Source organism: Clarias gariepinus, chromosome 16 (genome assembly GCF_024256425.1).
Source record: "Clarias gariepinus isolate MV-2021 ecotype Netherlands chromosome 16, CGAR_prim_01v2, whole genome shotgun sequence".
In the NCBI taxonomy this organism is placed as follows: domain Eukaryota; kingdom Metazoa; phylum Chordata; class Actinopteri; order Siluriformes; family Clariidae; genus Clarias; species Clarias gariepinus.
Genome location: NC_071115.1, coordinates 14,633,331 through 14,658,811, shown reverse-complemented (window position 1 = coordinate 14,658,811; position 25,481 = coordinate 14,633,331). Strand labels below are relative to the sequence as shown.

The 25,481-nt window shown below is 37.3% G+C and overlaps 1 protein-coding gene across 1 annotated transcript; it reads left to right on the top strand.

Moving 5' to 3' along the window:
- The first annotated feature begins 289 nt into the window (after positions 1 to 289).
- tbl3 (transducin beta like 3) lies at positions 290 to 21,746 on the top strand. The gene is made up of 23 exons (XM_053515486.1): positions 290 to 464; positions 630 to 681; positions 776 to 871; positions 2,102 to 2,149; positions 2,264 to 2,405; positions 2,987 to 3,071; positions 3,178 to 3,348; positions 3,665 to 3,740; positions 4,428 to 4,524; positions 4,950 to 5,161; positions 5,553 to 5,694; positions 5,908 to 5,966; positions 6,150 to 6,256; positions 7,193 to 7,328; positions 8,399 to 8,629; positions 8,796 to 8,866; positions 9,396 to 9,552; positions 9,956 to 10,014; positions 10,475 to 10,578; positions 13,592 to 13,663; positions 14,069 to 14,227; positions 16,089 to 16,182; positions 19,891 to 21,746. Exons 1-23 carry the CDS (start codon positions 433 to 435, stop codon positions 20,249 to 20,251), a joined length of 2,763 nt encoding a protein of 920 aa, XP_053371461.1. The 5' UTR covers positions 290 to 432; the 3' UTR covers positions 20,252 to 21,746.
- The last annotated feature ends 3,735 nt before the right edge of the window (positions 21,747 to 25,481 follow it).

Genomic DNA, 25,481 nt, shown 5'->3' with positions numbered 1-25,481 from the left:
AAATAATATACACCGCAGGGTGTATAGTGCACTCGACGTGAGAAAGGACGCTATTTGCTATTCAGCACTAAACAGGCAACAGCGACATCTAACGGTTCCCTAGCAATGTCGTTAGATCACTAATACAATACACATGCAAATTATAAAATAAAAAACAATACATTATTATTTTTATATGCAAACAGTAATTTGTAAAAACGTAGTGAGAAAATCGCCTAGTTTACCTAGTTAGTAAGGGAAAGATTTTTTGCGCTTGTGTGACGTCATATTCGTGCGACGCTGCCCCAGTGAGAACACATGTACACTGCGCGAGCCGCGAGGGAGAATGTGCTCAGTTATATTTGTAATGCTTTAAGTTAAATAAATAAATACATAAACAAACCCATTTAATACGCTTCCTCAAGAAAAGAAAAGGTCTGAAAAGGTGTGGCCATGGCAGCCAACACGCTGCGGTTTAAAACAAAGTAAGTTTGAGTCTTCCTCTTATGCAGGTGATGTTAGCTAGAGCTATATGGTTAGTTGTAGCTGTGTGAAATTGCAGCAAGTTAACATAAAAAAGGTTTTCACAAGCCAGAAAGCTGGGCATGTGCTGGACTATTTAAACTAATTTAAGCTCTATCTGCTTTTAGCTATGCTGTCTCCAGTAAAATCGAGCCATTCTACAAGGGAGGGAAAGTACAGGTAAATAAGTGCACCCAATAGTGAAATGCAGTTCTGATTATGTAACTGTTAGTCCTCTTTTTATGTCATTTTGTTTTTTATTCTTTACATAAAGATAAGCCGTGATGAAAATCACATCTTTTGCACCTCTGGACCACGAGTCAACATTTTGCAGATTTCTACTGGCAAAATTCTCCACAGTATTGAACAGGTAAGTGTATACAGTACATCATCCTCACAGAGAAGGGTTACTGAATTAAAAGTTAAAAAGGTCCAGGTAACAGTCGAACCAAGATTTGATTTTCATGTTTGTCTTAGGATTCAGTTCTCTCTATTTGTATGCAGTCATTGTTAGTTCAGAAAAAATAAGCAGTTTAAAATTTCTATTTCATTTAGATAATATTTGTAAATTTTCAATTACTGTTAAACATGTGGACAGTTTGATCTTTGATCGCCTTCTACGGAATAGAACGGCGGAGTGGGTTAGTGGTTAGCACTGTGTTCTTGCACCTCCAGGGTCCGAGTTCGATATTCGCCTCGGGTCGTTGTGCATGGAGATTTCATGCTTGTTGGGTTTCCTCTGGGTACACTGATTTCCTCCCACAGTCCAAAGATATGCAGATTAGGTTAACCCCAAATTGCCGTGTGTGTTTGTGTATGTTTGTCCTGTCGTGAATTGGCACTCTATCCAGGGTATACCCAGCAATGTGCCCTAAGTCTCCTGGGATAGGCTGCAGGCCCCTCGTGACCCTGTATACAGGGTAAAGCGGTATAGATGATGAGTGAGTGAGTGAGTGTATAGAATACAACCAACAATCTTTAGTGAATCTTGAATTGCATCCTGCTGGGCTGTAAGTAAATGTAAAAGCACTCTGATTGCTCGGTCATAGCAGACCCTCCGTTCGGGTATTTTTACATGCCCTCACCTCAGACTGCTTCTGATATGTTTTCTCAAACAGCTGATGTTTTCTCTCATGCCAGTGCTTCAAATTACTGCTTTCTATAATCGCCATTGTTTTAGAACAAATAAAACAAACTGCTTTTAAACTTCCTGCTGGAAGAATAAACATGTATTTATCTGTACATTCATCTTTTAAGTGTTAGTTTGTCTATACACGGTAAACTATTACGTTAATTGGCTCTGTTGAGTGACGTGTATAGCCGCACCCTCCCCGAAGAAAAAAAAGCGCTAGATTGCGCTTTAAAAGCAATAAAGTCAGGATATAATTCTTACTCGGTCCAGATCCAGGCCATCATTTAGTGATGCTTGTTCTAGAGGTTTGCAACTGTCTTCATTGAGTACCCTTCCATGTGCCTGCTTTAGTTACAGAGATAGGTGTAAGGGTTATTTCATGACCAGTGTTGCGAACCTGTAGTATGTAGATTGGCATGATGTCAAAGTGGTTTAATCACCAAAAAATATTTTTTTATATATATATAGGATGATCAAGAGGACATCACCTCGTTCTCACTCAGCCCTGATGATGAGGTAGCTATTTTTTCCGTCTATCATTCATAAACCTTATTTTACAACTTTCTTTTAACAAACAGTGCTTTTTCAAGATATCAGTCATAAGGTTGCTGTATTTGGGTCTTATTGCAGATACTGGTGACTGCCAGCAGGGCTCTACTGTTGAAGCAATGGGACTGGAAGGAAGAGAAGTGTACTCGCACGTGGAGGGCGATTCACAACGTGCCTGTGGCTAGCATGGCATTCGACTGCACCTCCACTCTTCTGGCAACTGGTAGGACACAGTTTAAGCTCATCAGACATAATCATGTGTAAAAATGAGTGTGCCTTTTAATTTTATGTTTTTGTGACACAATAAAAATCATTTGATCTTCTAAGCTGGTCTTAGTAAATCCACCCTCAGATGAATAAGAACATGTAAATGTTTCACTGTGCACTTATTTAATTAACAAAGCCAGTACTGAGTACCCCTATGATTCAGTATTTTTTAGTTATGCTTCCATGTTCTTAAAAAGAAGAGGTTTCTCTTTTTTTATTTCTCTGAGCATTGCACAGTTTGATCTCGGGATGGATATCCTGAGACGTCCATTCCGGGACAGGTTGGCACTTGTGAAAAGCAGAACACGCACTTTAAAACACTGCATGTTAAATTGTTTGGAAATGGTTTTCTAACCCTAACTGATATTATGACCCGATATGATCACATGAATCCTATTGTTTTTATTTAATGTTTTCACACAGATAACATAAAATTGAAAGAGAGCGTTTTTTAACATGACCGTAAAGTTTTACACATGACCGTAAAAAAAGTTGAGAGAGGAAAAGGCAAATCTAAGTCTTTTGTGTGTGTTCTAGGGGGTTGTGATGGCACTATAAAGCTGTGGGATGTCGTCAAACAGTACTGCACGCACAATCTAAAAGGCTCTTCTGGCGTTGTTCAGTAAGTAATGAAGTACAAATTATTCTGACTGAGCAGGATGATCTGAGAAAGATTTGTGGTCTTTAAATTTATATATAACCTTTTTTTTTTTCTTTGCTTTGTTCAGTTTGGTGCAGTTTCATCCAGATATCACCCTGCTGCAGCTCTTCTCGTCCTCTATGGAGTGTGGAATCCGTATTTGGGACCTGCGCACCAGCAAGTGCATCTGCATCCTGGAGAGCCACTTCAGCGCGGTCACGTCACTTGCCTTTTCTCTCGATGGCTTCACTTTAATTAGGTACACTGAAAGGAATGGTGGAAATAAAGTTTAAGTAAATATTCCAGCATGGTTCAATATACTGAGTTTTTTGGTAATAATAAATGCTGGAATGCAGAAGAAAATAGAAAACAGAAATATTCACTTATTTTTGTATTCATGGTTATAAATAGACTGTAATTGCTGTGAAGACTATTTTTTGTTGTAAGTTCACATGTTTAAAACACTGCATGCTTTCAGTGGTTTACTGCTGGTGCTTTACATTTAATTCTTATGAACTTAGAATTCCTCCCTTATGCATATCTAAGCTGAACTGTAACTCTGTGTTTGATTCCAGCTCTGGTCGAGACAAAATCTGCACAGTGTGGGACCTTAAAGAGAGGAAAGTAAAGAGAACCGTTCCTGTGTATGAGGTATGACTTCGCTTCAGAAATTTGTGTATTGTACATGGGCGTTCTGGTCAAACTTGGACTTTTGATTGTGCAGGATGACAACACAAATGAACACTTCCTTCATTTCTCTGTATTATTTCCTGCTACACTAATGCACTTATCCCAGGGTTCCCCAAGTGTTTAGATACGGTCAAGGTAGAAAGTTTTCTCAGTACACCAGAGTCATGATCAGACTGCCTGCATCACGTCTGAAACCCTGGTCTCCCAGGAACTCCCTTAATGGCCAAAGCATGTGGAAATGGCTTGGAGCGGGCAAAGTCTATGAACGATTGTGTGTACAGTTTCCACAGACAGATGCGTCTTTTCCTCACGTTGTAGACAAGTTATCCTTCGATTTTAACAGATCAGGTGTTCCACTTGCTGCAAGCCGTTTAACTGCGGCTCAGAGCCTCATCACTGTATCGTGCTTGAAGTCCTCTGTAAACGTCAATGTGTTTTATAGCGAAATTCAAAAGAAGTTTTATCACAAGTCCAAGGTGGACTTGAATGTACTTTGCATATTGTACATGTGTTTTATTGCATGTTTATTTTGCTCAGCAAGTTATAAAAGGAGTGGAAGTTGACTTCTGTCATTTGTATGTATGTATGCGTCTGTTTTTTTTTTTTTTGTTTATGTATTAATTAATTTATTTAATTTGTTGTACTTAGGCTGTGGAGGGTGTAGTCATTCTGCCAGAAAACGAGGATTACTCAAAGCTTGGCGTGAAAAGCAAAGAACTACACTTTGTCACTGCTGGCAGTAAAGGTAATCTCTCTTCCTCTCCTGGAAAACATTGACTCACTCACATTACTGTTTTTAGTGAGTCATTTCCTGACTTATATAAAACACTTGACAAGTTTATGACTACCCAGTATACTATGTTGTGTGTGAATGTGTTATCATCTCCACATTTATCTCCTTGTACTGTGTGTCAATCTTCGGTGGGTGTTTCTGACATTTGGTTACGTTTGTCAAGTAAACACTATTAAAGCTTACTGGATTCAGATGAATAATCATGTTTATTGCATCACCCATTTTAAATAAGCGCTACATTTCTAAATAGACAAAACCTACAGTAATCGTCTGCCTTGCTCCAGACTTTAATTGTGGTATTATTAATGTGATCGGTCTCCTGTGCCGTATTGTCCAGTGCATAAGGAAAGATCTAATCCTCTCCTCTTGTCTCGCAGGTGTGCTGAGGGTCTGGGAGTCGAGCTCAGCACGGTGTGTGTTCACACAGACGCTACCGAACGCTGCAGGCTCCCAGTCAGAGGAAGAGGACGGGGATCCTCTGAGCTTAGTGTACTGCATGTTTCTGCCTCTTTGCAACCGCCTGGCTACAGTCACAGCCGAGCACAACATCCTGTTCTACCAGCTGCCCTCTCTCACTGTGCAGCACCAGGTGAGCACCGACCTGTCAATAATGTACCACCCAAACGCTTTCCTTAGACGTTTGGAATCACTGCAGCCTCTGTGCAAATAAATTGTGAAATTATGTATTTTAGGTGGATATCAGAAGGTCCCGTCATATTTATTAAAATATTGGCATAAATTTTAAAAAATTCAAATATGCTGATCAGTTATGGCATCAGTTATGCCTCAGATTAGTTGGATGACAGTTCGCTCTGCATATCCAATTGATTTAATCGATTTATGTTGGCCAATAAATTAAAAACATGATGGCGCCAGGCAGTATATCATGTACTATAATGTAATGTTATATTGTACATGTTTGTTTTGGGACAAAATGGCTTATGCTTTGATCGTTCGATCTGTTTTGCTTTTTCCTGAAGTTTGTGGGCTATAACGATGACGTTCTGGATGTCAGGTTTCTGGGAAAACAGGACAGTCACATAGTTGTGGCCACAAACAGCTCACAACTCAAGGTGTTCGAGCTGGCCACCAACAGCTGCCAGATTCTTTACGGTCACACAGGTCAGTGACGGCCAGCAGATGGCACTGTGGCTATACAAGTCATGTAAATCTTGCGATCAGTATGATTGTGAATACTGTATGTGCGTGGTCTTTAGGTTCTTAATGCCAAACTGTAAAATTTAATTCAAGGTTTGTGCATCTAGTCGGTCACCTTTTTCATCAAATTCCTCTTTGCAATTCCTCTTTGCGATTGATTTTCTTTTTTTTTAATAGACACTGTCCTCTCCCTGGATGTGTTTAAAAAGCGTTGCATGTTTGCAAGCTGTGCCAAGGTAAGGGGAATTTTTTTTTTTTTTTTTTTCTTCCCAATTTGAGTGAGGTAATTAAAGACGCATCAAAATACGGAGGTGTCTTGGAAGTTGCTACTAAAAAGCTCTTGCTCCTAATGTACCTCTGTGTGTGTGTGTGTGTGTGTGTGTGTGTGTGTGTGTGTGTGTGTGTGTGTGTTTACACAGGATAACTCTGTGCGGGTGTGGAAGATGGACCTCGCGACCGGTCATGTAGAGTGTGTGGCTCAGGGCCATGGCCACTCCAACGCTGTGGGCTCCATTTCGTGCTCCAGGTCACACATAAAAGCATATATTAATAAATGCAATAGAAGTAACGGCTGTTTAAGAGTGCTTTCAGATTGTGGCCTCAGACCCAAAGACACTTGACTCCGAAGTTTGTTACGCTTGCGTAATTTGAATGCTTTGTATTGTGCCTGTGCACGGATCAGTGTTCCGTGTTTGAGTCCACCTGAAAAAGAGCACAATAAGTAGTACTATTGCAACTGTGCGTACACTTTGAAAGAGTTTGCATAACAGAGTGTTCTGCCATTAAAATGGGGGATTATCATGAACAACTGTTTGTACAGTAGCTGCTACAATATAACAGAAATATAACGCATCATTCTTAATTCTCAATTCTTAATTATGGAGCGAGGTCAGGACTGTATGAGGGGATGTGGCAAAAACTCCCTGTAATGTACAAGTGGTGTTTGTTAATGATTGTGGGAACCGTACTCAAACACATGCATCTCGTCTGCAAGTTGACATCGATTTTGACGGATCTGGCTTTCATGACTGCAATGGGTTCTGAGCCGCCACGGCCGCAAACATCATTCACAGCCGTGCCTAAAACTTTTGCGTGTTAAAAGCATAAAAGCTTTACGTGATAAACATTATACTCTAGAATTCCCCGAATTCTGTAACTACATATCTTTCCCCCTGTTAGGTTCCCTGTACTTCCTTTATGTATAACCAAAGCTAACTAATAAACCAAGACTTTATAGAGCTTTCTCGCTTCAATAAACAGCTATGAGGATCAGCTCAAAACAACCTATTATCAGTTTCTCTGAAATCACCATGGCATTTTCCAGGCTGTCTTTTTCCTGCTAAGAGTTTAGTAAGCCCTTTGTGATGATAAGATGATAACGAGCAGAAAGGGAAGCTGAATATTTTATTAAAAAAAAATGTAACAGCCTTGAACAAACACTTCCTGCTCAATGTCTTTGCAGGTTAAAGAAGGCCTTCCTGGTGTCTGGAAGTCAGGACTGCACTATCAAAATATGGGATCTGCCTGATAATCTTCCTGGTCCGGGTGTCGAGCCGGTCCAGCTTACTGCTCGAGTCACTGAGAAGGCCCATGATAAAGTTGGTCATTGTTTTGAACCCTTTCTTTGTTTTGGCTTAGTGTGAGAATGACAGCAATGTGTTCGAGGGCCATTTGAGTTTTTATTTCAGGAAAAAAAAATCTCTTTGTTAAGAAGGAAATACTATCAGGTGTCATGCCGTTCAGTGTGTCTGAAAGGCAAAATGAAAGCTTTGTTCACTTAGAAAGCATGGATGACGAGAGTTGATTTACTGCAATCCTTTTCTTGTAATTTAAAGAGACTTAAGAGAAGGTTTAAGGGAAGTTGCTTACCAGAACAATACAGTACTAATATGATTAGTATTTGATTTCAGCAGTTCAACATATGCTATAGACATAAAGAGATTAAATCATTATTTTATAAGTAGCATTAAAACAATTAACCGATCAGTTTAGGAGAAATGAGTTCTGGGTTGTGAGATCTGGCATGATGCCATGTAAAGACACTGTTAGAACTTGGAAGTTGATTATTTTGTGTGTTTTTGATTGAATTTATAAAAAATATATATATTTTTTTATCATTTCTACACAGTGCAGCAGCAATTTGCAAAAGTATCTTTCGTTAGTAATGGAAAAAAGAAGGAATTGTTCTTTTATAACTATTTATAGTTGCGTGTAATGTTGCGAAACCTTAATGAAAGAAGGCTTGCTTTTGTTACCACTTAAATTACAGCAGCATTACATAATAATTTATTTAGGTTTTCTTAAAAAATAAAATGACAAATTAATGCAGCCTTATAACAAACTGGGCACTTTTACCACAAATTATCATACGGAAAGTTTTAACCATACTGTAATATATCTTTTTATTTAATTACAAAATTTGCATTATCAAACTTTTTTGTTTAATACCAATGCTATTATTATTATTATTATTAGACTTTAAGTATTTAAATTGTTTACATTATCAGTTCCTTTGAAAGAGAGGTTGCTATAGAAACAATACTGTATCATAATGTAGGCAACAGTACTAAAACTAATTAAGTAAGATTGAGAGGAACCTTTGAGAAGCAGTTAATCCCGAAATTCTTCAGTCAGCCATTTATTATATTGGTGCACTTGTTCTTTTTAGGATGTAAACAGCGTGGCTGTCTCACCCAATGACAAGCTGCTAGCTTCTGGTTCTCAAGACCGCACAGCCAAGCTCTGGTCCCTGGCCGACATGAGCCTGCTCGGGGTACTCCGCGGTCATCGCCGAGGCATCTGGTGTGTACAGTTTTCTCCTGTGGACCAAGTGCTGGCCAGTGCATCAGCTGATGGCACAATCAAGCTCTGGGGCCTTCATGACTTTAGCTGTCTCAAGGTATTTCACATGGAGTAAGCACATAAGTCACACAAGCAGCAGTTTTGCTGATAAAATGAGTGAAAACAATGTTTTTCTGGGAAGCATGTTTGATGTTAATGTGATCTCATGGTCAGGTTAAGCTTAATTATTAATTTTTTTTCTATTCTAATCTTATTTTCTGCAGACGTTTGAAGGACACGATGCCTCTGTCCTGAAGATAATATTTGTCAGCCGAGGCACTCAGATAGTTTCTGGGTAAGCCACACCATCCTGCAACTGCTACACATTTTTTCGGCTTATTTTAAATGTCTTATCTCATTTACCCGACATCATCATGTGACTTTGATCACATCTCCTGCTAACCAGCATAATGTAATCTTCACAGATGGGTTTTGCATGCTTTCTTAGCGTGCCACATTAATAGAAAGACCCGTAGCACAATGCATAAAATTACACCGTTACAGGACAATAGTTTAGAAAAATGTGATCTATGTGACATCAATGAGACGATCAGCTTTTTTTAAAAAAAAAAAAACCCATGGGCAAAAGGACTAAGGAAGATCACATTTGTCTTTATTCTGCAGTTTGATGTGAAAATTCCATAAAAAATGTACACTAGAATGGCATGATTTTTACATAATTTAAAAATTGTTATATAAGCAGGTAAACAACTGTTCCTATTAATATGGCCAGTGACTGCCTATAGAGTAAGGCACAACAGACACAAGTTGTTTTATTTATTTATTTATTTATTTTCCTATCTTTGTTTTCTGTTGTCTGGTAGTGGTTCCGATGGTCTTGTGAAGCTCTGGACTATTAAAACCAATGAGTGTGTGAAGACCTTTGATGCTCACCAGGATAAAGTGTGGGCTCTGCACGGCAACAGCAGCGATGATCTGATTGTGACCGGATCCGCTGACTCTAACATCACAGTTTGGAAGGTCTGATCGTCTAGCTTTTTGTACCACTGGGTTGAAAGTGAGGTATTGCTATGGGGATATTTAAAGCTATGCAGAGGACAGAGATATGCATAACCGCAGAAACTGGATTATTAACTGAACTACAGAAGAAACTGGTGTTATGTCAAATAGGCTAATTAAGTAGAAATTAATTAGAAGTCACGGCACTTTGGTCTTGATAGGTAATGTGATTCAAAGGGATTTTATACAATATTATTAGTGCATAAACTCCAAGGTGGACAGATCTCATTGACAAGGCACAAAGGAAGCAATTAATTTAAATAAACTTGGTATGATAAGCTAAATATGTGCACAAATAAAAGCAAGTTGAAAACAAGCATCAGTAATTCCCTGATCTGGCTGTTTCTGCTATTTCTTTTTTCAGGATGTCACAGAGGAAGAACTAGCAGAGGAGCAGGCGAAGCAAGAGGGTCAGATTCTCAAGTAAGATTCCTCAAGTTCGTCATAGTGCTTGTGTTACAATCACAACAATGTAAAAGTAAGACATGTATTAGAATGGTAAGGAATTTAAAATATCCTGTATTCTTAGAGTGAGAATACTATGCCATATGTTGAAAACCATGCAGTAGTGTTCGTAACACTCTGTGCCAAAGCAGAGCACAAGCAGGTTAGATTGGAGTTAGATTACACGCCGCAATCCGAGTCGATGATAGGGAACTGAAGGTCATGGAGTGCGAGTGCCATGCATCCAGTCAGCGCAAATCTAAGTTGATTAACCATCCCTGATCTAAGATTAACTGATCAAATTATTATTTTAAGTTGTTATCTGTGCTTACCTTAACATTTCTGTTCTCCTGGGGGGTTTAAAGGAGTTTTGTATAGTCTCAAACCACCTTGTTTTAATAGTCATCATTGCTTATAATGGTTCAACTCTTTATTTCAGGCAACAGGAGTTATCTAATCTGCTTCATGAGAAGAACTTTTTAAAGGCTCTGGGCATAGCCATCTCGCTGGATCAGCCTCATACTGTGCTTCGAGTCATCAAAGGTATTGTACGATCATCAGCCCTTACAGACCGCAGATAGATATCGCATCGCTGGGATTCAGACCCGGGATCTCCTGGTGATGGGGCTAAAATTAGTACTGAAATTTGGCATAAACTTGTATTTGAGGATCACTTTACTGCCCATGCTGCCTCACCTGGGTTACGTAATACACTGGATATCAGTATTTCCAGATCAGTGTCTGCCCTTTTCCAAATGCGTGAGCTCATGGACACTCATGATTGGATAACGCCACTGTTATTGGCTATGGGGGGAAAAGGAGACTATGCCGTCCCAGCAATAAACAAGTTGGCTGCATCCTATATACATCAAAACATTTGAGAGGTTATGGGCATTTAGAAAAATACTGCACAGTTCCAACATAAACAGAAATATCATAATGCAGGCGAGTGTTCGAGACAATACACCACATAGTGGCACCCGGTTCTCTGTAATATACTGACCAGTCTTGTAACAAGAATGGTTTAATGGCTTGAAGATATCTTTTTAATTTAATTCTGTTATCTTTTTATAGCACTGTAAATAATTGTCATTGTCGCAAAGCAGCTTTACACATTCAAAAAATATCATGGAAATTAGTGTGAAAAATGTGTATGTCAAATCTCTACTGTTTTTACGAGATGCACAGTGATACAGTCTAAACCCAATTATCTTTGCTGTTTACCTTGTTGTGCATTTGAAATAAATATCCAATAAAGAATACCCTCCCTAGTGGACAGATATGCAGGATATCGTGCGGATGTGCAAGAGATATATACAGGAGTGTATGGAAAGTGCTCCTTATGTAGCTGAAATTTTACTTTTACAACATTTGGCCCACAACCTCATCCAGTTTGACTGATCTGAGCAGGTGAGGGCCAAAAATCCTTGCTTAAGGACCCCATCAGTGGTAGCTGGGGTTTAAACCTGTGACATTCTGAACCACTGAGTTAACCTTGCCTTCAGCTGCCATGTCTGCTTGTGTCAGGCCCATCTACTTATATGGTTCTCGCGTACACAGTACAATTTTCTTTTTCCATTTCGCTGTAAAATGTTCCGCCATGAGGAAGGCATGGGTTCGATTCCCAGGCAATGCTCAAACCTAAGTGCCGGTTTCGATCCCGGATAAAATGAGAGGGTTGTGTCAGAAAGGGTATCCGGCATAAAACCTGTGCCAAGTTGTTGTGTGGATCGAATGATCCGGTGTGGCGACACCTCGACGGCAGCAGTGGAAAGACAAACAACAACAAACATGTACACACTTTACATGCCCTCATTGGTTTTGCTGCACTCCGCAATTGTTTGGCTTTTAAAACATAACGCTATCGGTTCATGATACGGTTACATATTTCGACATAGCAGCTTAACTCGTCAAGACACTTAAAGCAGATTCGGACTTTAGGAACACTGCTGAATGGAAGGTGAAGGTTTCCGGTTATTCAGGCAGAGTATGATAGGCGGTGACCACGCTTCCATGACGTTACAGGAGTAGTAATTTTCCTGTAATCCAGTGTACGTGCAGGCATGTATCGGAAAAAAATCCTGCCCCGGCCAGTCTTTTAAATGGATTCTATTTGTAGAACATATTCAATGCTGCACTCCTTTTTTCCAGTTGTCTTTTTAGGAAAGTTTCTTTGACCAACTAAACAGGTTTAACAACTGCTTTTCTCTTTGAGTCATAGAAATTCCAAAAAAAAAAAAACGTTTTTGTACCTAAGAAGTAAGAAAAGCTGTGTATAATACAGCATTACAAATTACGTTTACAGGAATAAACGTACATTATATAAATATACAATATAAATATACAAATAAATATATTTTATATTATGTGTGTGTGTGTCTATATATATATATATATATATATATATATATATATATATATATATATATATATATATATATGCAAATAAAAATATTATTTGTGTATATATACACAAATAAAGTGAGTGATCATTTTATAATGGCATAGACATAAATTTTATGAAAATCTTTTAGAAGAAATTTTTATAATATTCATGTAATCAAATTTTTTTAATGATAAAGTACATATCCAAAGCTATTTTAATTAGCATGAAAGATGTTACATAAGAGTTATTTCAAGGCAAAATAAACTGGATAATCACTTGTACTGCTGTAGTGAGCAGAAATGCATCTTGGAAAGCATAACATTTTAGGCAGGATGCATAACGGAGGGAAAAAACTCATTTTAAGGAAAGTATTTTAAGGAAACTGAATCTCTGATTTGAGTGATGTATTACAAAGACCATCAGATAAAACAAATCTTCATTAGAGGTAATCAGAATCAGTCAAATGGTCAGTAATTGTGAAACATTGCAGGTTTAAAATAGTTTTATGATGGAATTTGTGGGATACCATACCACGGAGATTAATAGTCTATTAATTAAGTGTAGAAATATTTTTGGCAACTTCCAGCTACAGTCAGCAGTGAGACGAAATGAAAATAAGTGTTTCATCAGTTCCAGGAAAATGCTGTAGACTGGGACTGCAAATGTATGGAACGAACTAGGGGTCAAGCATAAACTACAACAAAATATTTGTGGAGTAATTAACTAGTTAATAACACAAGAATATTTGAGCTGCTTAAATAGTTTAATGATTCAATTTGAAGTTAAGATAATTATAACTATACAAAGGTCACTAATGTAGCCCAGTGGCTCCCAGGCTATTATAAATGTCAACTTCCTTTTGATTGAAAATGAATGAATTCAAAGTTCAAGCTTTGTATGCTTTCGTCACACTGGTTGTGATCAGTGGTTGGAGTTTACAATAAAGAGTTTGATACTGAGTAATGAGAGATGGTAATAAACAACCTTTAGTAGGAAACTCCAGACTAGTTGGAACTTGGCCAATCCTTTGTTGGAGATTGATTCATCGCAGGTGTAGACTGCTGCCCTTACAATTAAGTTAAATGGATTTCTCTTTAATGGTGATTGATAACCTAGTTTTAAAAGTATAACCCTCTTGCTTTCTGTTTCCAATGAACTCTGTATTGGCAGAAATCCAGCAAGAGGAGGAGGCTGAGCAGCATCTGGAGAAAACCATCCTTAGACTACGGCAGGACCAAAAGGGTGAGCTCACACCACCATTCACTCCTCAATTTGAGGACATCACAACATGAACATTATTGACATCAGTAGTACCAAAATATATAAAGATCGTTATAGTAATGAATGGTACAATGGTGGCCAGAAGTATTAAGACAAAAGTGATATTTCATGTTTTAATGATATTCTTACTACTTTAAAATAATGACAACATAAATCATACAATTTCTAATAAAAAAAAATATTTTAAGTATTGCCTTATTTTTTAATGCCATTTAGGTTTTTTTTTTATTTGTTATCAAGTTCATGTAAAGGGAAAATAATCCATTTTATTTGATTGTAAAGAAAAGAAAAGGATATTTACGGTTATTGTGTTCATTGGTCCAGGAAGTCAACTAGTTGAATCTTCTTGTGTGCTTGTATGTTCAGAGTCTCTGCTGCGATACTGCGTGGTGTGGAACACAAATGCACGAAGCTGTCTGAGCTCCCAGGCAGTGTTACAGGTGCTACTGACTCACCTGAGCCCAGACGAGCTGCTGCAGTTCCAAGGAGCGCGCACTCATCTAGAGGGTCTTATCCCCTATACTGGTTAGTACGATTTGTGGTGGGTGCCTAGTATGTGCATGACATTAATTTGTCCTGTTTCATTTCCTTAATCACACAAAAAGACCCGAATTTAAGTAATCAGGATTTTGTAAAGTTTATAGTTGTGTTTTTAAAGCCATACTAACCTTTGTATTTTGCGCACGCTACACTGTGTTCGAGATAAACAGCCATTGATTTACAAACTCCATCAAATTCCTGCAATACATTTTGTACATTTTCGTTTCCTGGTTTGTCTTGTTAGGAGCAGTGTTGGTTTAGTAGCTTAAACCCCGCTTACCTCTGATGGATCCTCCCATCCTGTTACATATCCATCGCCATTTCTGGCAACATAGTCGATGCTAGGTAGCTAGCTAAAGGCTAAGACTAAGTAATTTTACTTTTAGGCTGCTGGATTAGTTGGCTCTTTGCGGAACAACTTACAGACCCTGTGGAACGTCGGGCAATTACTCCTCTCACGTAGGTGAGATAGGGGTATCATTTGTGCGTAATGTGTGAATATTGTCCTACCACAGTCCTAAAAATAGAAATAAATACAATGGTAATTATCATTGGTCCCCATGGTACCTGATTGGACTGCAGAGGTTCCTAGATAGATGTATTTCTTTACTTTTTTCTCCTATTTTATAACATCATCATCAGTATTCCTATTATTACTGTTTAGATTTATTTACAAGGGGCATTCAAGTTAAACCAGGATTTGAGATGATATTTTTGGTGAATGAAAGCTTAAAACTGATTGATAGTTGCAGCCGACTTCGAGCACAGTACACTGATGAGACTGTAAAACATTCAAATGGTGGAAACGTTTTAAAGAATGCTGTATGTCCATCCAAGCCAAAGTGACCCCTGAGCAGTTATTCTCAAAAAAAATCAGCGAGTGGAACGCCTGAACCTTGAAAATGGACAGATAACTTATCGCCAACTTGCAGAAGAGATACATCTGTCTCTATGGAAATTGTACACAGAATCATTTAAAAACACCACACACATTTTCTCCCATACACTCCTGACCTCGCTCCAATTTCAACATGTTTGGCGAAGCACTAGTCTAACACTGGGATAAGTGCATTAGTGTAGCAGGGAATTATATGGAGAAATAAAGATAGTTTTTACTCTTATAACTGAGTCTCGTTTTGTCTTGAACATTCCCTGTATTTTAGGTCTACAAAATGCATGCTGTTAAGAAATAAAATACTCTGAGGAGGGCTGTAATAGGAAATTTGTCAATAAGGTTTTAGTGTTTTATGCTTACTATATTAAAGCAATAAAACAGCCATTCCTGTACAAGCCTTTATTTTATTGTGTCTTGGACAAATAGTTTAAGTCACTCCAAAAATATTTTTATGACCAAGTTCTCCGGCGTCAGAGTTTTCTTAAATAAAACTTTCTCCAAAGAACCGTAGTAACTATTACTCCTTATCTTGGTTAAATTTGTTGTTTTTAAAATGTGTTTTTTTTTTCAGACTTTAATTACATGAGCAGCTCTATAAAAGCCTTATAAAAAGTGACACATTAACATTTTTTAGAGATAATGTTTAATGTAAAATCTATAATTCAAGCAAATATTACATGAATGCATCATTGTGGACCTGGCTTTGGCCCTAGGGAACAAAATTGCTTCTATTTCCTGATGAAAGTTATGGTAATAATTATGACTTCACGAAGCATAAACATGTAAAAGTATGTTTTTTTTGGTTTGTTTGTTTTTTGTTGTTTTTGTTTTAATAATGTCATTCAGTGTCATGCAAAGGGTTTAATATTATATGATTTTCAAGCTGTTTCATGAGTAGGGTTAATGTTTGTTATAGATATGTGATACGGTCCCGGCTTTGATTTTTTGCAGAGAGACACATGCAAAGGATCAGCCGTCTGCTCCAGGCCTCCATGTTCCTGGATTACATGTGGCAGAAGATGCGAGTGACAGGAAGTAAAGACAGGTGAGCAGATTTGAGCTTAACCTTGCTTAGGTATTTTCCCCTGAATAGGATTCATGTGTTAAGAACTCGTATTGTACTCCAATATTTTCATATCATCACTGTGTTCATATTTATACATCACGATGGCAACTGGAATGATATTTGAGCACTTACTTGCCATAGGCACAAGTTACCTTTCTGCCATACAAGGAACAAGGAACAAGTGTTTTTATTCCTGTTGCAGCATTTTTATGTCTCTATCTACTATTAAAATCAATTGATGTAATTCTTGATAACTAAGGTGCCACAATGAGCTTGAATGCTTAAGTCTGACTAATCAGAAGTAGAGCTCATCATTCATAATCCTTCTTGAAATTTATTTAGTCATTTGTTGGGTGTTTCAATTAATTTAATCAATAAGTCAGTTCCCACATTAAATTATTTAGGTATGCTTTCGAACGTTAAATTGTCTAAAACTGACCAATTCTTTTAAGAATATATAGTAATGTGGAAAAGCCCTGACCCACCCTGCATCTCTTCATGTTTTGCTACTAAAGAGGATCTCTTGAGGAATAGCTCTCTGGGCTTCCTAAAGGACTTTTTTGGCTCTTGTTTTCAGTCAAGTTCCTGTACGTGACCAGTTTCAGAGAAATGTATTTTGGTTGTTAAGCCACACAGTGACTTATGAATCAGTGAACCAGTGAGAAATGGGTGCAGATGATGACAGATGATCAGGCTAATGATTAGTATACTGCGATGCTAAATGTTGAGAGGATGGGAATTAGGTTACTGTTGAGGTTGTACATTAAAAAAAAGCAATGTTTAAAATGTTTAAATCTTCAGGCACTTTGCAGCCTGTCACAGTAAGTTTGTTCTCAGTTGAAAAATTGAGGGGTCTCTCATTTAGCCATTATTTTGCAGAAAATACAAACCGCTTTCATTTTTCACACATACTCTTATTTTGTGAGATTATTTCTCCTTTTTCTGAGTTTATGGGTGGTTGGTGAAATAACACCCACTTACTAGGGCAGCAAGGAAAAAGATTATTGTTTCATCATGACATGACTTCTAACTAATCAACAACAAAATTTCCCCCACCTACTATTGGTCTGCTTTACAGAAATAGAAATTCTGGCTATAAATAAACAAATGTATACATCTTCAGATGTATATACAGTACTTGTCCCTAATGATGAATGTTTGAGATACTCATGGTGTTCTTTAAAACATATAAAGCTGTTAAAAAATTTATTTGCTTGAGATAAGTCAGACAATAAACTAATGGTATTGAGTCAAATTAAATAGAAAAATTACAATGGCCTAAAATAAAAGTGAATTAAATAGGCAGCCTGTTGACAGTCAGAAGGCGTGCATTATTTTATAGCAGTACATATCGGACCATTATTATTGTTGTAAGACATTGTTTATGGCTCTTTCAAAAGGATTGTATTAAAATAATATTAATAAATGGATAAAAGGCTGATAATAAATTGTTTTTTTAAGTGTTCTTTTTTTAAGTAAGAAGTGTAAGCATTAATGTGGTAAGAATGCTTTTTTTTTTTTTAACTTGATTTAAGGGAGAAATCACAGTACTTTCTATTAGTCAAAGTTTCCCCATTACAAAAGTGTTCAGGACAGAGGACTTTAAGATTCATTTCAGATTCTTGGTAAAAAGGAGTGTCTGCTTTTTCGAAAGAGACAGACATTGTTCTGTTCATTACAGATATAATTTCTGTGAGAACATGAAGTAACTTTTTTTTTTTTTCTTTTGGATATTCCACCACCTTAATCCATAAGGACAGACTTTTTGGACCCTGTGAGGGATATTGCGTTACAGCAACAGCAGGTTACACAACCAGTAGTGGGGGGGGGGAGGGAAGGGGGGGTAAAGAGATGGTGAAAAAAAATTATGGTTGCATTTGAGGTGCTTTTCTACTATAATACTACAAGTTGCATGCTGTAAATCATTCAAATGCTTACAGGCAGCACAGCGTCCTGTGTGGCAGGAGCAAATTTTGTGTTTGTTGGGAATTTCAACAAAATATTTTTTTTTTTAATCTAATTGTTGACAACATTTGTATGAAAATGAAGTTCTGAAATATCAGAACTTCAGTAAAATCTGTTTGGCTCCAAGGTTTTGTGATATCATATCAGGTGGTCCCTGGTGATTCCCATCCTTGGGGGGCTTAGTCATCAATGCCCCGCTATTAGTTTACTACAGTGCATTTGACACTGTAACTGAATTTTTAGAGTCAAGAGTCTCTTATGTGCTAAACATTTAAGTTCAGTGGTTGTGCCATAAGTTATAGTGGAAGAACGGAGGTTAATGGAAAAGGGAAATTAAATCTCAGACAGAATAGTAAGGTATTTGATCAGATAAAGGAAACATGAACAGATAGACACTAATGCATGAAAATGAAAGGAAAGTTTTAGCCATGAGGAAGACATCTGATTAGACACAATGATTAATTGAAACTTAAAACATACTTACTGTAGAAGAGATTTTGGCATAACCTATTATTCATTCCAAAGCAGCAGAAACATTTTCTTAGCAAGCATGCATGACTGTTTTATCTCTTCAGTTTTTCTTTAAACAGACAAAGCATAAACATTTCAAACATTTTGCATTCCAAACTTGGGCATAAGGTCATGCTGGCATGCAAAAGCTATTGTTTATCAGTATTTAGTGCTTGTTGTTGTGCACATGATCAGGTAAACCAAGAAACCAGTTTATCCATGTGGCTTTGCATTGTTGGTTACCTAGTGGTAAATTTCTTTGCATTTGTGTAAATTTCTGTGATATCTGATATTTTTGATTCTTGTTGTTTGTTGTTCATGGGTTTTGGTATTAATCCCTCTGTAAGTTTATATGGCTAAGAATTATGAAGATCCCTTTTTTTTCCTTAGGATTGTTTAGATCAGGAGTGTCATGTTCTCCAGAAAGGCCCAGTGTGCATTTGTGAAACCATATGATCCCAACTAAATAATGAATTTATTGTTGGCCTTCAATAGACTGTCTGGCTGGCTTCTGCTTGGTTGGAATGAAAGCTTTCACCCATACCTGCCCTTCCTGGTGAAGATTTAACACCCATAATTGTGATGATTTTGATGATGCTGATCTCCTGGTATTTTTACAGAACCCCCTCTAGCATTTACACAAAATAGTGTGGGGAGAAAAAAAAAGAATGCATTCAGTGGAAACTGAACTAACCCCGGATTTATAAATTGTCGAACTTTGTTGCAGAAAACCATATCAGGTTCTACCCTAATAGGAATTCAAGGCTAGAGTAGGCCCAGGGTTTACAGAAACTGGACAGTTTTTTTTTTCCTCCATATGTTATTCTGTACATGTCGTGAATAAATGATATTGTAGTTTCACAACATTCCCTCACTCATGTAACTTAACTAAACCTCTTGACCCTATTAAATATTTGGAATACTTTTCAAGTCTGATATGCAACTGAATGCTAAAAATCTCAACCCTGTTAATCAGTTATTAACAAAATCAGGCCATTGTCAGCAAAGATGCATAAAAAAAGTATGTATAATAAAAGTATGTATATAAACGTTAAATGTTTTTAAGAGCTGCAAGGCACCCAAATGGCACCAGCTCATGGAATTAACTTTGCATTTTTGGTGAAGATTTTAAAGTCATAATTTTAGCTGAAACAGAAAGTATGTGATGTGCCTTGTCATGATTTTTTAACAATCGGATAACTTTTTCTCCAGTGGGGAAATGCAGGGAGAAGAGATGAACACCGAGCCACAGAACATAATTGTACTTGACAAGAATCCAGGGCGGGAAAAACCGAGTGGACAGCAGGAGAATTCTGAACACAGTGATGACATGGAGGACGCAGACAGCAGTGAAGAAGACTCGGAGAATGACGACAGTGACAGTGTCATCGCATTGAAGGGTTTTAGATCCAGAAACAAGAGGGTAAACAGTGTAAAAAACAGAGGTCATCCATCCAATGTTGAGAGCTCTGATGATGATGATGATGAGGAGGAGGAGGAGGCGGAAATTTCCACGGTTGGTCCCAACAAGGCTGCAATGCTAACTTCGTGCATTGCAACCACTGTGAGCTGATCACTAAGATATAAACTGTAACATTTTCTGTATACAGTACTGATTTGTGTTACCGTGTTAAAAGAGAGCAAGGACCAGGCCTTACTGTTAACAGCTAGTATTAAGCTGAGAGTCATTTAATTGCATGTACAATTATAAATGACCTTCTTTTCATACCACCTTCCTAAATCCAGGAAAAAGATTTTAATAAATTCATTGTTTTAATTAAGTTCTTTAAATTTGTTTTGGTTACATCAGATGAAATGTTGCACATAAAATCCCTTTTGTGGCATTGTATAGAAAATTTGCCTCCTGTCCTAGGTGAATTGTTAAGTCTTCAATTTACTTCTTAAGATTCAACCCTGACATCTTCCTACTCCTGTCCTAAAGCAAAAAGGTAAATGTGATTTACACTGCAAACTAGCAAAACATAAATATTTGGCAATTGCCAAAGTTGTTAGGTGTCTACCGCAGTTGCAAGTGCTGATTTTTAACATATTTAAGGGTGATTACATCCAAATCAGGACATAAATGTTTTATGGACCAAAGGTTTTTTGATTGGGTGATTGCTCAATAGTTCCATGGCCATTTCTTACTATTGACATTAAGTCCGAAGAGCTGTCATTGCCAGTAGCAACATCTTAAGGCATCATTAGATTGGATAAAAAGTCCATTTAGTTTTGGAACAGTGTGGAAAGACAAACATTACCTGTTTTACAGTGACTGGAAGAGAAGTATATAAAGATGGAACTTAATTCCTCATAATCCATAGCACTTCACCTTATCTTATGGTGCGTGTATGTATAGCTGCAAGTGGGACAAGTTACCTTGTATTTAATTAGGTCACTGGTGGAAAAAGGCAACAGGATAAATTCTATCAAATTCATCTCCAGAACATGGAGCAAAAAAAAATTCCACCACAGTGCATTCTGTGAAATTCCCCATGTTGGATGTACCTCCTTTTTTTTTTTAAGGGACCAAACATAAGTATTGGTGTGACATCATGATGCCCAAGCCCTATTTGAACAGTGTCCATCTGGTTTGGATGTAACTACCCTCGGATAAAAGCTATTTTTCTATTGCATGCATCTTAACTAGATATTATAACATTTTAAGTCTCAGACTACACATACCTAATATGTTTTTCTTAGACCCTTTGGAATATTTCTTGAATCATCCTTATTGTTTGCAAAACTGTAAGTGCACAACCTGGTCAAAATCTTTAGTTTATTTTTCAAAAGTATAGTAAATATTTATGTAAATGAACCTGTCATTGCCATCAGAATGACAAGTCTGTATGTGTAATTGTTTGAAATAATCATTTTGTCAGTAGACAATGTACTCTAAGTATTTTCTAGAAAAAAAAAATGCATGTAAAAAAACTATGGCTAAGATTTGATGATAATTGAAAATGCAATTTTTATGACGTATATTAATTCAATCGATACAAAGTTACACATAACTGTACGTGAAGGATTTACTGAAGAGATTGAACAGGATTCATTTTCACACTTTTTCCTGAGTGTATTGTAATTTGTTGATGGACCATGTCATAGCACAAAGGTTAAAATACTAAATTAGAAATGTAAGCATCGGAAACATTCTTCAGTCATAACCATTTGCCGACTTACCTGTTTGTCAGGCCGAAGATTCTGATCCACATCACAATGCCGCACTGATTGGTTGAACATTCTTTTTAACTGGTGCAGTTCAGATTCACCGGAGAACATTGAATAAATTTAGGACACATCTAGAAAATATCCTTGACATAACTGGTTCAAACATTTCACATGTAATGACTTTTGCTTTGAAAAGTTCAGCTTTGATTAGAGAAATGAACCAATAATGCAAAACTGTGCTTATGTCTATTTTTATAAGATTAGTTCTGTGAAAAATACAGTTGGAAAGGTCTTTATGCAGACAGAGTTTTTCCTGCAATGTTTGTTAAAAATTGTGTATGCAGAAAAATCTTAGGCAAGGTTAAATTTTAAATACAATATTTCCATTGTTTTGACAAAATACAGTTGTGTTCAAAATAATAGCAGTGTGTTGAAAAAAGTGAGTAAAGCTCTATGTCCATATAATAACTTTTAATTTAAATCACACAAATGCAATAGGACACCTTGCACGTTGACTCTTCTGAATCACAACATGAAGAAAGATGTACTAAATGCATTTTTAGTTTACAGAAAGTAAAGAAAAACAAATATTAGTCTGTTCAAAAAAATAGCAGTGTCATCATTCACCTTTAAAAAGTGTTGAATTTACCCTTTAAACAAAAATGCTTGAAGTTTAATCTTTCTTGTGCATCTTTGAACTAATATTTAGTTGTATAACCATGGTTTCTGAGAACAGCTTCACATCTGTAACAATTGTACTACACATTGTACACGCCACAATTCCTCTGCATTTCTTGGTTTTGCTTCAGAAACAGCATTTTTAATGTCAGCCTACAAGTTTTCTATTGGATTAAGATCTGGGAATTGGGCTGGCCACTCCATAACGTTAATCTTGTTGGTCTGGAACCAAGATGCTGCTTGCTTACTGGTGTTTGGGCTGGTTGTCTTGTTAACACCCATTTTAAGGGCATTTCCCCTTAGGCATAAGGCAACATGACCTCTTTAAGTATTCTAATGTACTCAAATCGATCCATGATCCCTAAAATGTAATAAATGGGCCCAACACCATAGTACAAGAAGCATCCCTATATCATGATGCTTGTCCCGCCATGCTTCACCGTCTTTACAATGTACTGTGGCTTGAATTCAGTGTTTGGGGGTCACCTGACAAACTGTCTGCGGCCTCTAGACCCAAAAAGAACAATCTTGCTTTCATCAGTCCACAAAATAATGCCCCGTTTCTCTATAGGCCAGTCAATGTGTTCTTCGGCGAACTGTCACGTCTTCAGCAAATGTCTTTTTTCCCCCAACAATGGGATTTTGCGGGGGCTTCTTGCTGATAGCTTGACTTCACATGGCCGTCTTCTAATAGTAACAGTAAACACAGGTAACTTTAGATGTTCTTCTGATCATTGGCTGAGTCAATTTGCTAATTTTGTTATTCTTCAACCCATTCAAATAGTAGTTTTCCGTTTTCTTCCACGTCTTTCTGGTTTTGGTTCCCATTTTAAAGCATTTAATAGCATTTTAGCAGAGCAGCATATCATTTGTTGCACTTTTTTCTATGGTTTCCCATCTCTAATCAACTTTTGAATAAAAGTACGCTGTTCTTCTGAACAATGTCTGGAACGACCCATTTTACTCTGATTTTCAGAGAGAAATGCACAGGACAACCTTTTTTGCATTTATCCTTAAATTAGGGGAACTTGTTTGACACCTGTTTTCCACAGAATAATTACCCCTGTAATTGAACTCCACGCTGCTATTATTTTAAACATGCCTCTTTTCAACTGATGATCCAATTACACAGAATCCGGTTAGAACATATTAGAGATAAGTTTCATTTAAGTTAAAAATAATACATTATCTATTTTAATTGTCATTTAAAATGATAATTAAATAAAATGCTCAAAAATTGCATTTTAATATTCAACAGCACCTGCTCATCTTTCTGCAGGTGTCTCTTAAACATGCACTGCATAAGGATTGAGTACTATGTTTATTTTGCAAACCAAGTTTTCCTAGGGTTTATACCTGAAGAAGGCAGTTGCCACCAGAAAACGAGAGGAAGAACATTCTCCTTGGAAAGAGGATACTGAGTTAGAGAAAACTTTCAAGAGATTGCTTCGAACCTTTTTAGGAAACATTAAGGACTGCATGCATCCTAAGCAGAGCACGGTGAAAAGGTCCGGGGGTTCAATTCAATTCAGTTGCATTCATATAGTACTTTTAACATTGTTGTCACAAAGCACCTTTACAGGTTAAATCAATTTATGGAAATGAGTTTAAAAGGTGTGAGGAAATGTGTATAAATTATAATTATAAGACTGTGTCTGAGGACGATGGTGGCAAAGAAAAATTCCCTGAGATGATGGGAAGAAAGTAACCAGTATTAGGGAACTCGTCCTCCAGTCCAATACCTTCTTCATGGTCAAGTGGAACCCTCCCCAGTCACCACATGCACTCCAAACAGACCACATGGGGCCATCCTTTAGCAGCAAGCCAAAGGCCTAAATGCAACAAGATCTCCAACCAGAAGTGGGGCTCCAGGTTGAGTTGGACAAGTCTGGAGGGCAGAGGGGGTCTAGATCACTGGCAGCTCTGGATTGCCATTTTAGGCTCGACGGAGAGAGCGAGAACAGTTAGGTATGGCCGCAGTTACATGTCGAGTTAATCTGTGATTTTTCTCGCCTTGAATCTGGCAATTGACAGCACTTCAGATTAAATCACACATAAATGCTTCTTGGAGTTCAAGCGACAGACCTATTTCAGCATTCACTGTTCAAGTGAGCCTGAATGAGTCAGGCCTAAATGGATGAATTGCAGCAAAGAACCCATTACTTCAGAAGAACAACAAGCAGAAAAGATCTGCTTGAGCCAAGAAACACAATTAATGCACATTAAATTCGTGGAAAATTGTCCTTCGCTCTGATGAGTCGAAATATGAGAATTTGGGTTCTTACTGCTGTGTCTTTGTTAGCGTAAAGAGGGTGAACAGACAGTTCCTGAATGTGTGGTTCTCACTGTGGAGCATGGAAGACGTGTTGGTATGGTGGTGCTTAGCTGTAAATATATTATACATATTGTATATAAACTAATAAATATTTTCCTTTAATGGTCCTTTAAAATAAGAACGAAATCACATGGTGCAAAAAAGAGCCATTAAATATTTCACAACATCTGCTTGTCTGCAGGTGTCTCTAAAACATGTTTGACGTGAGGCTATGTATATCTTGCATGATGTACTCACATATTTTGCAATCTTCATGTACATGAAGCAAAACCAACATGTTGACAGATATGTGCTCCACGTTCCAAACTACATGGACCTGCCATTATACTTGTATAACCTGTATAAGACACTTTTTCCACAGGCTACAGAAAAGCCCTTGTTTTGGATTCCTTACAAAACCACACTGAAATAATGGGGTGCAGAGGAGTACTACATATTGTAATTAACCTAATCAGTTTTTTTTCCACTTCAAGCCACAATGGAGCTTTTAGATGAATGTATAAAAGACCTATAAGAGTGTTCACTGTGCCTATTTGTAGTTGAGATACATACTGTATGAATACAATAACTGCAGTTAGTTTTATACTTTTTTATTAGATTTTTATTGTACATCAAGAGA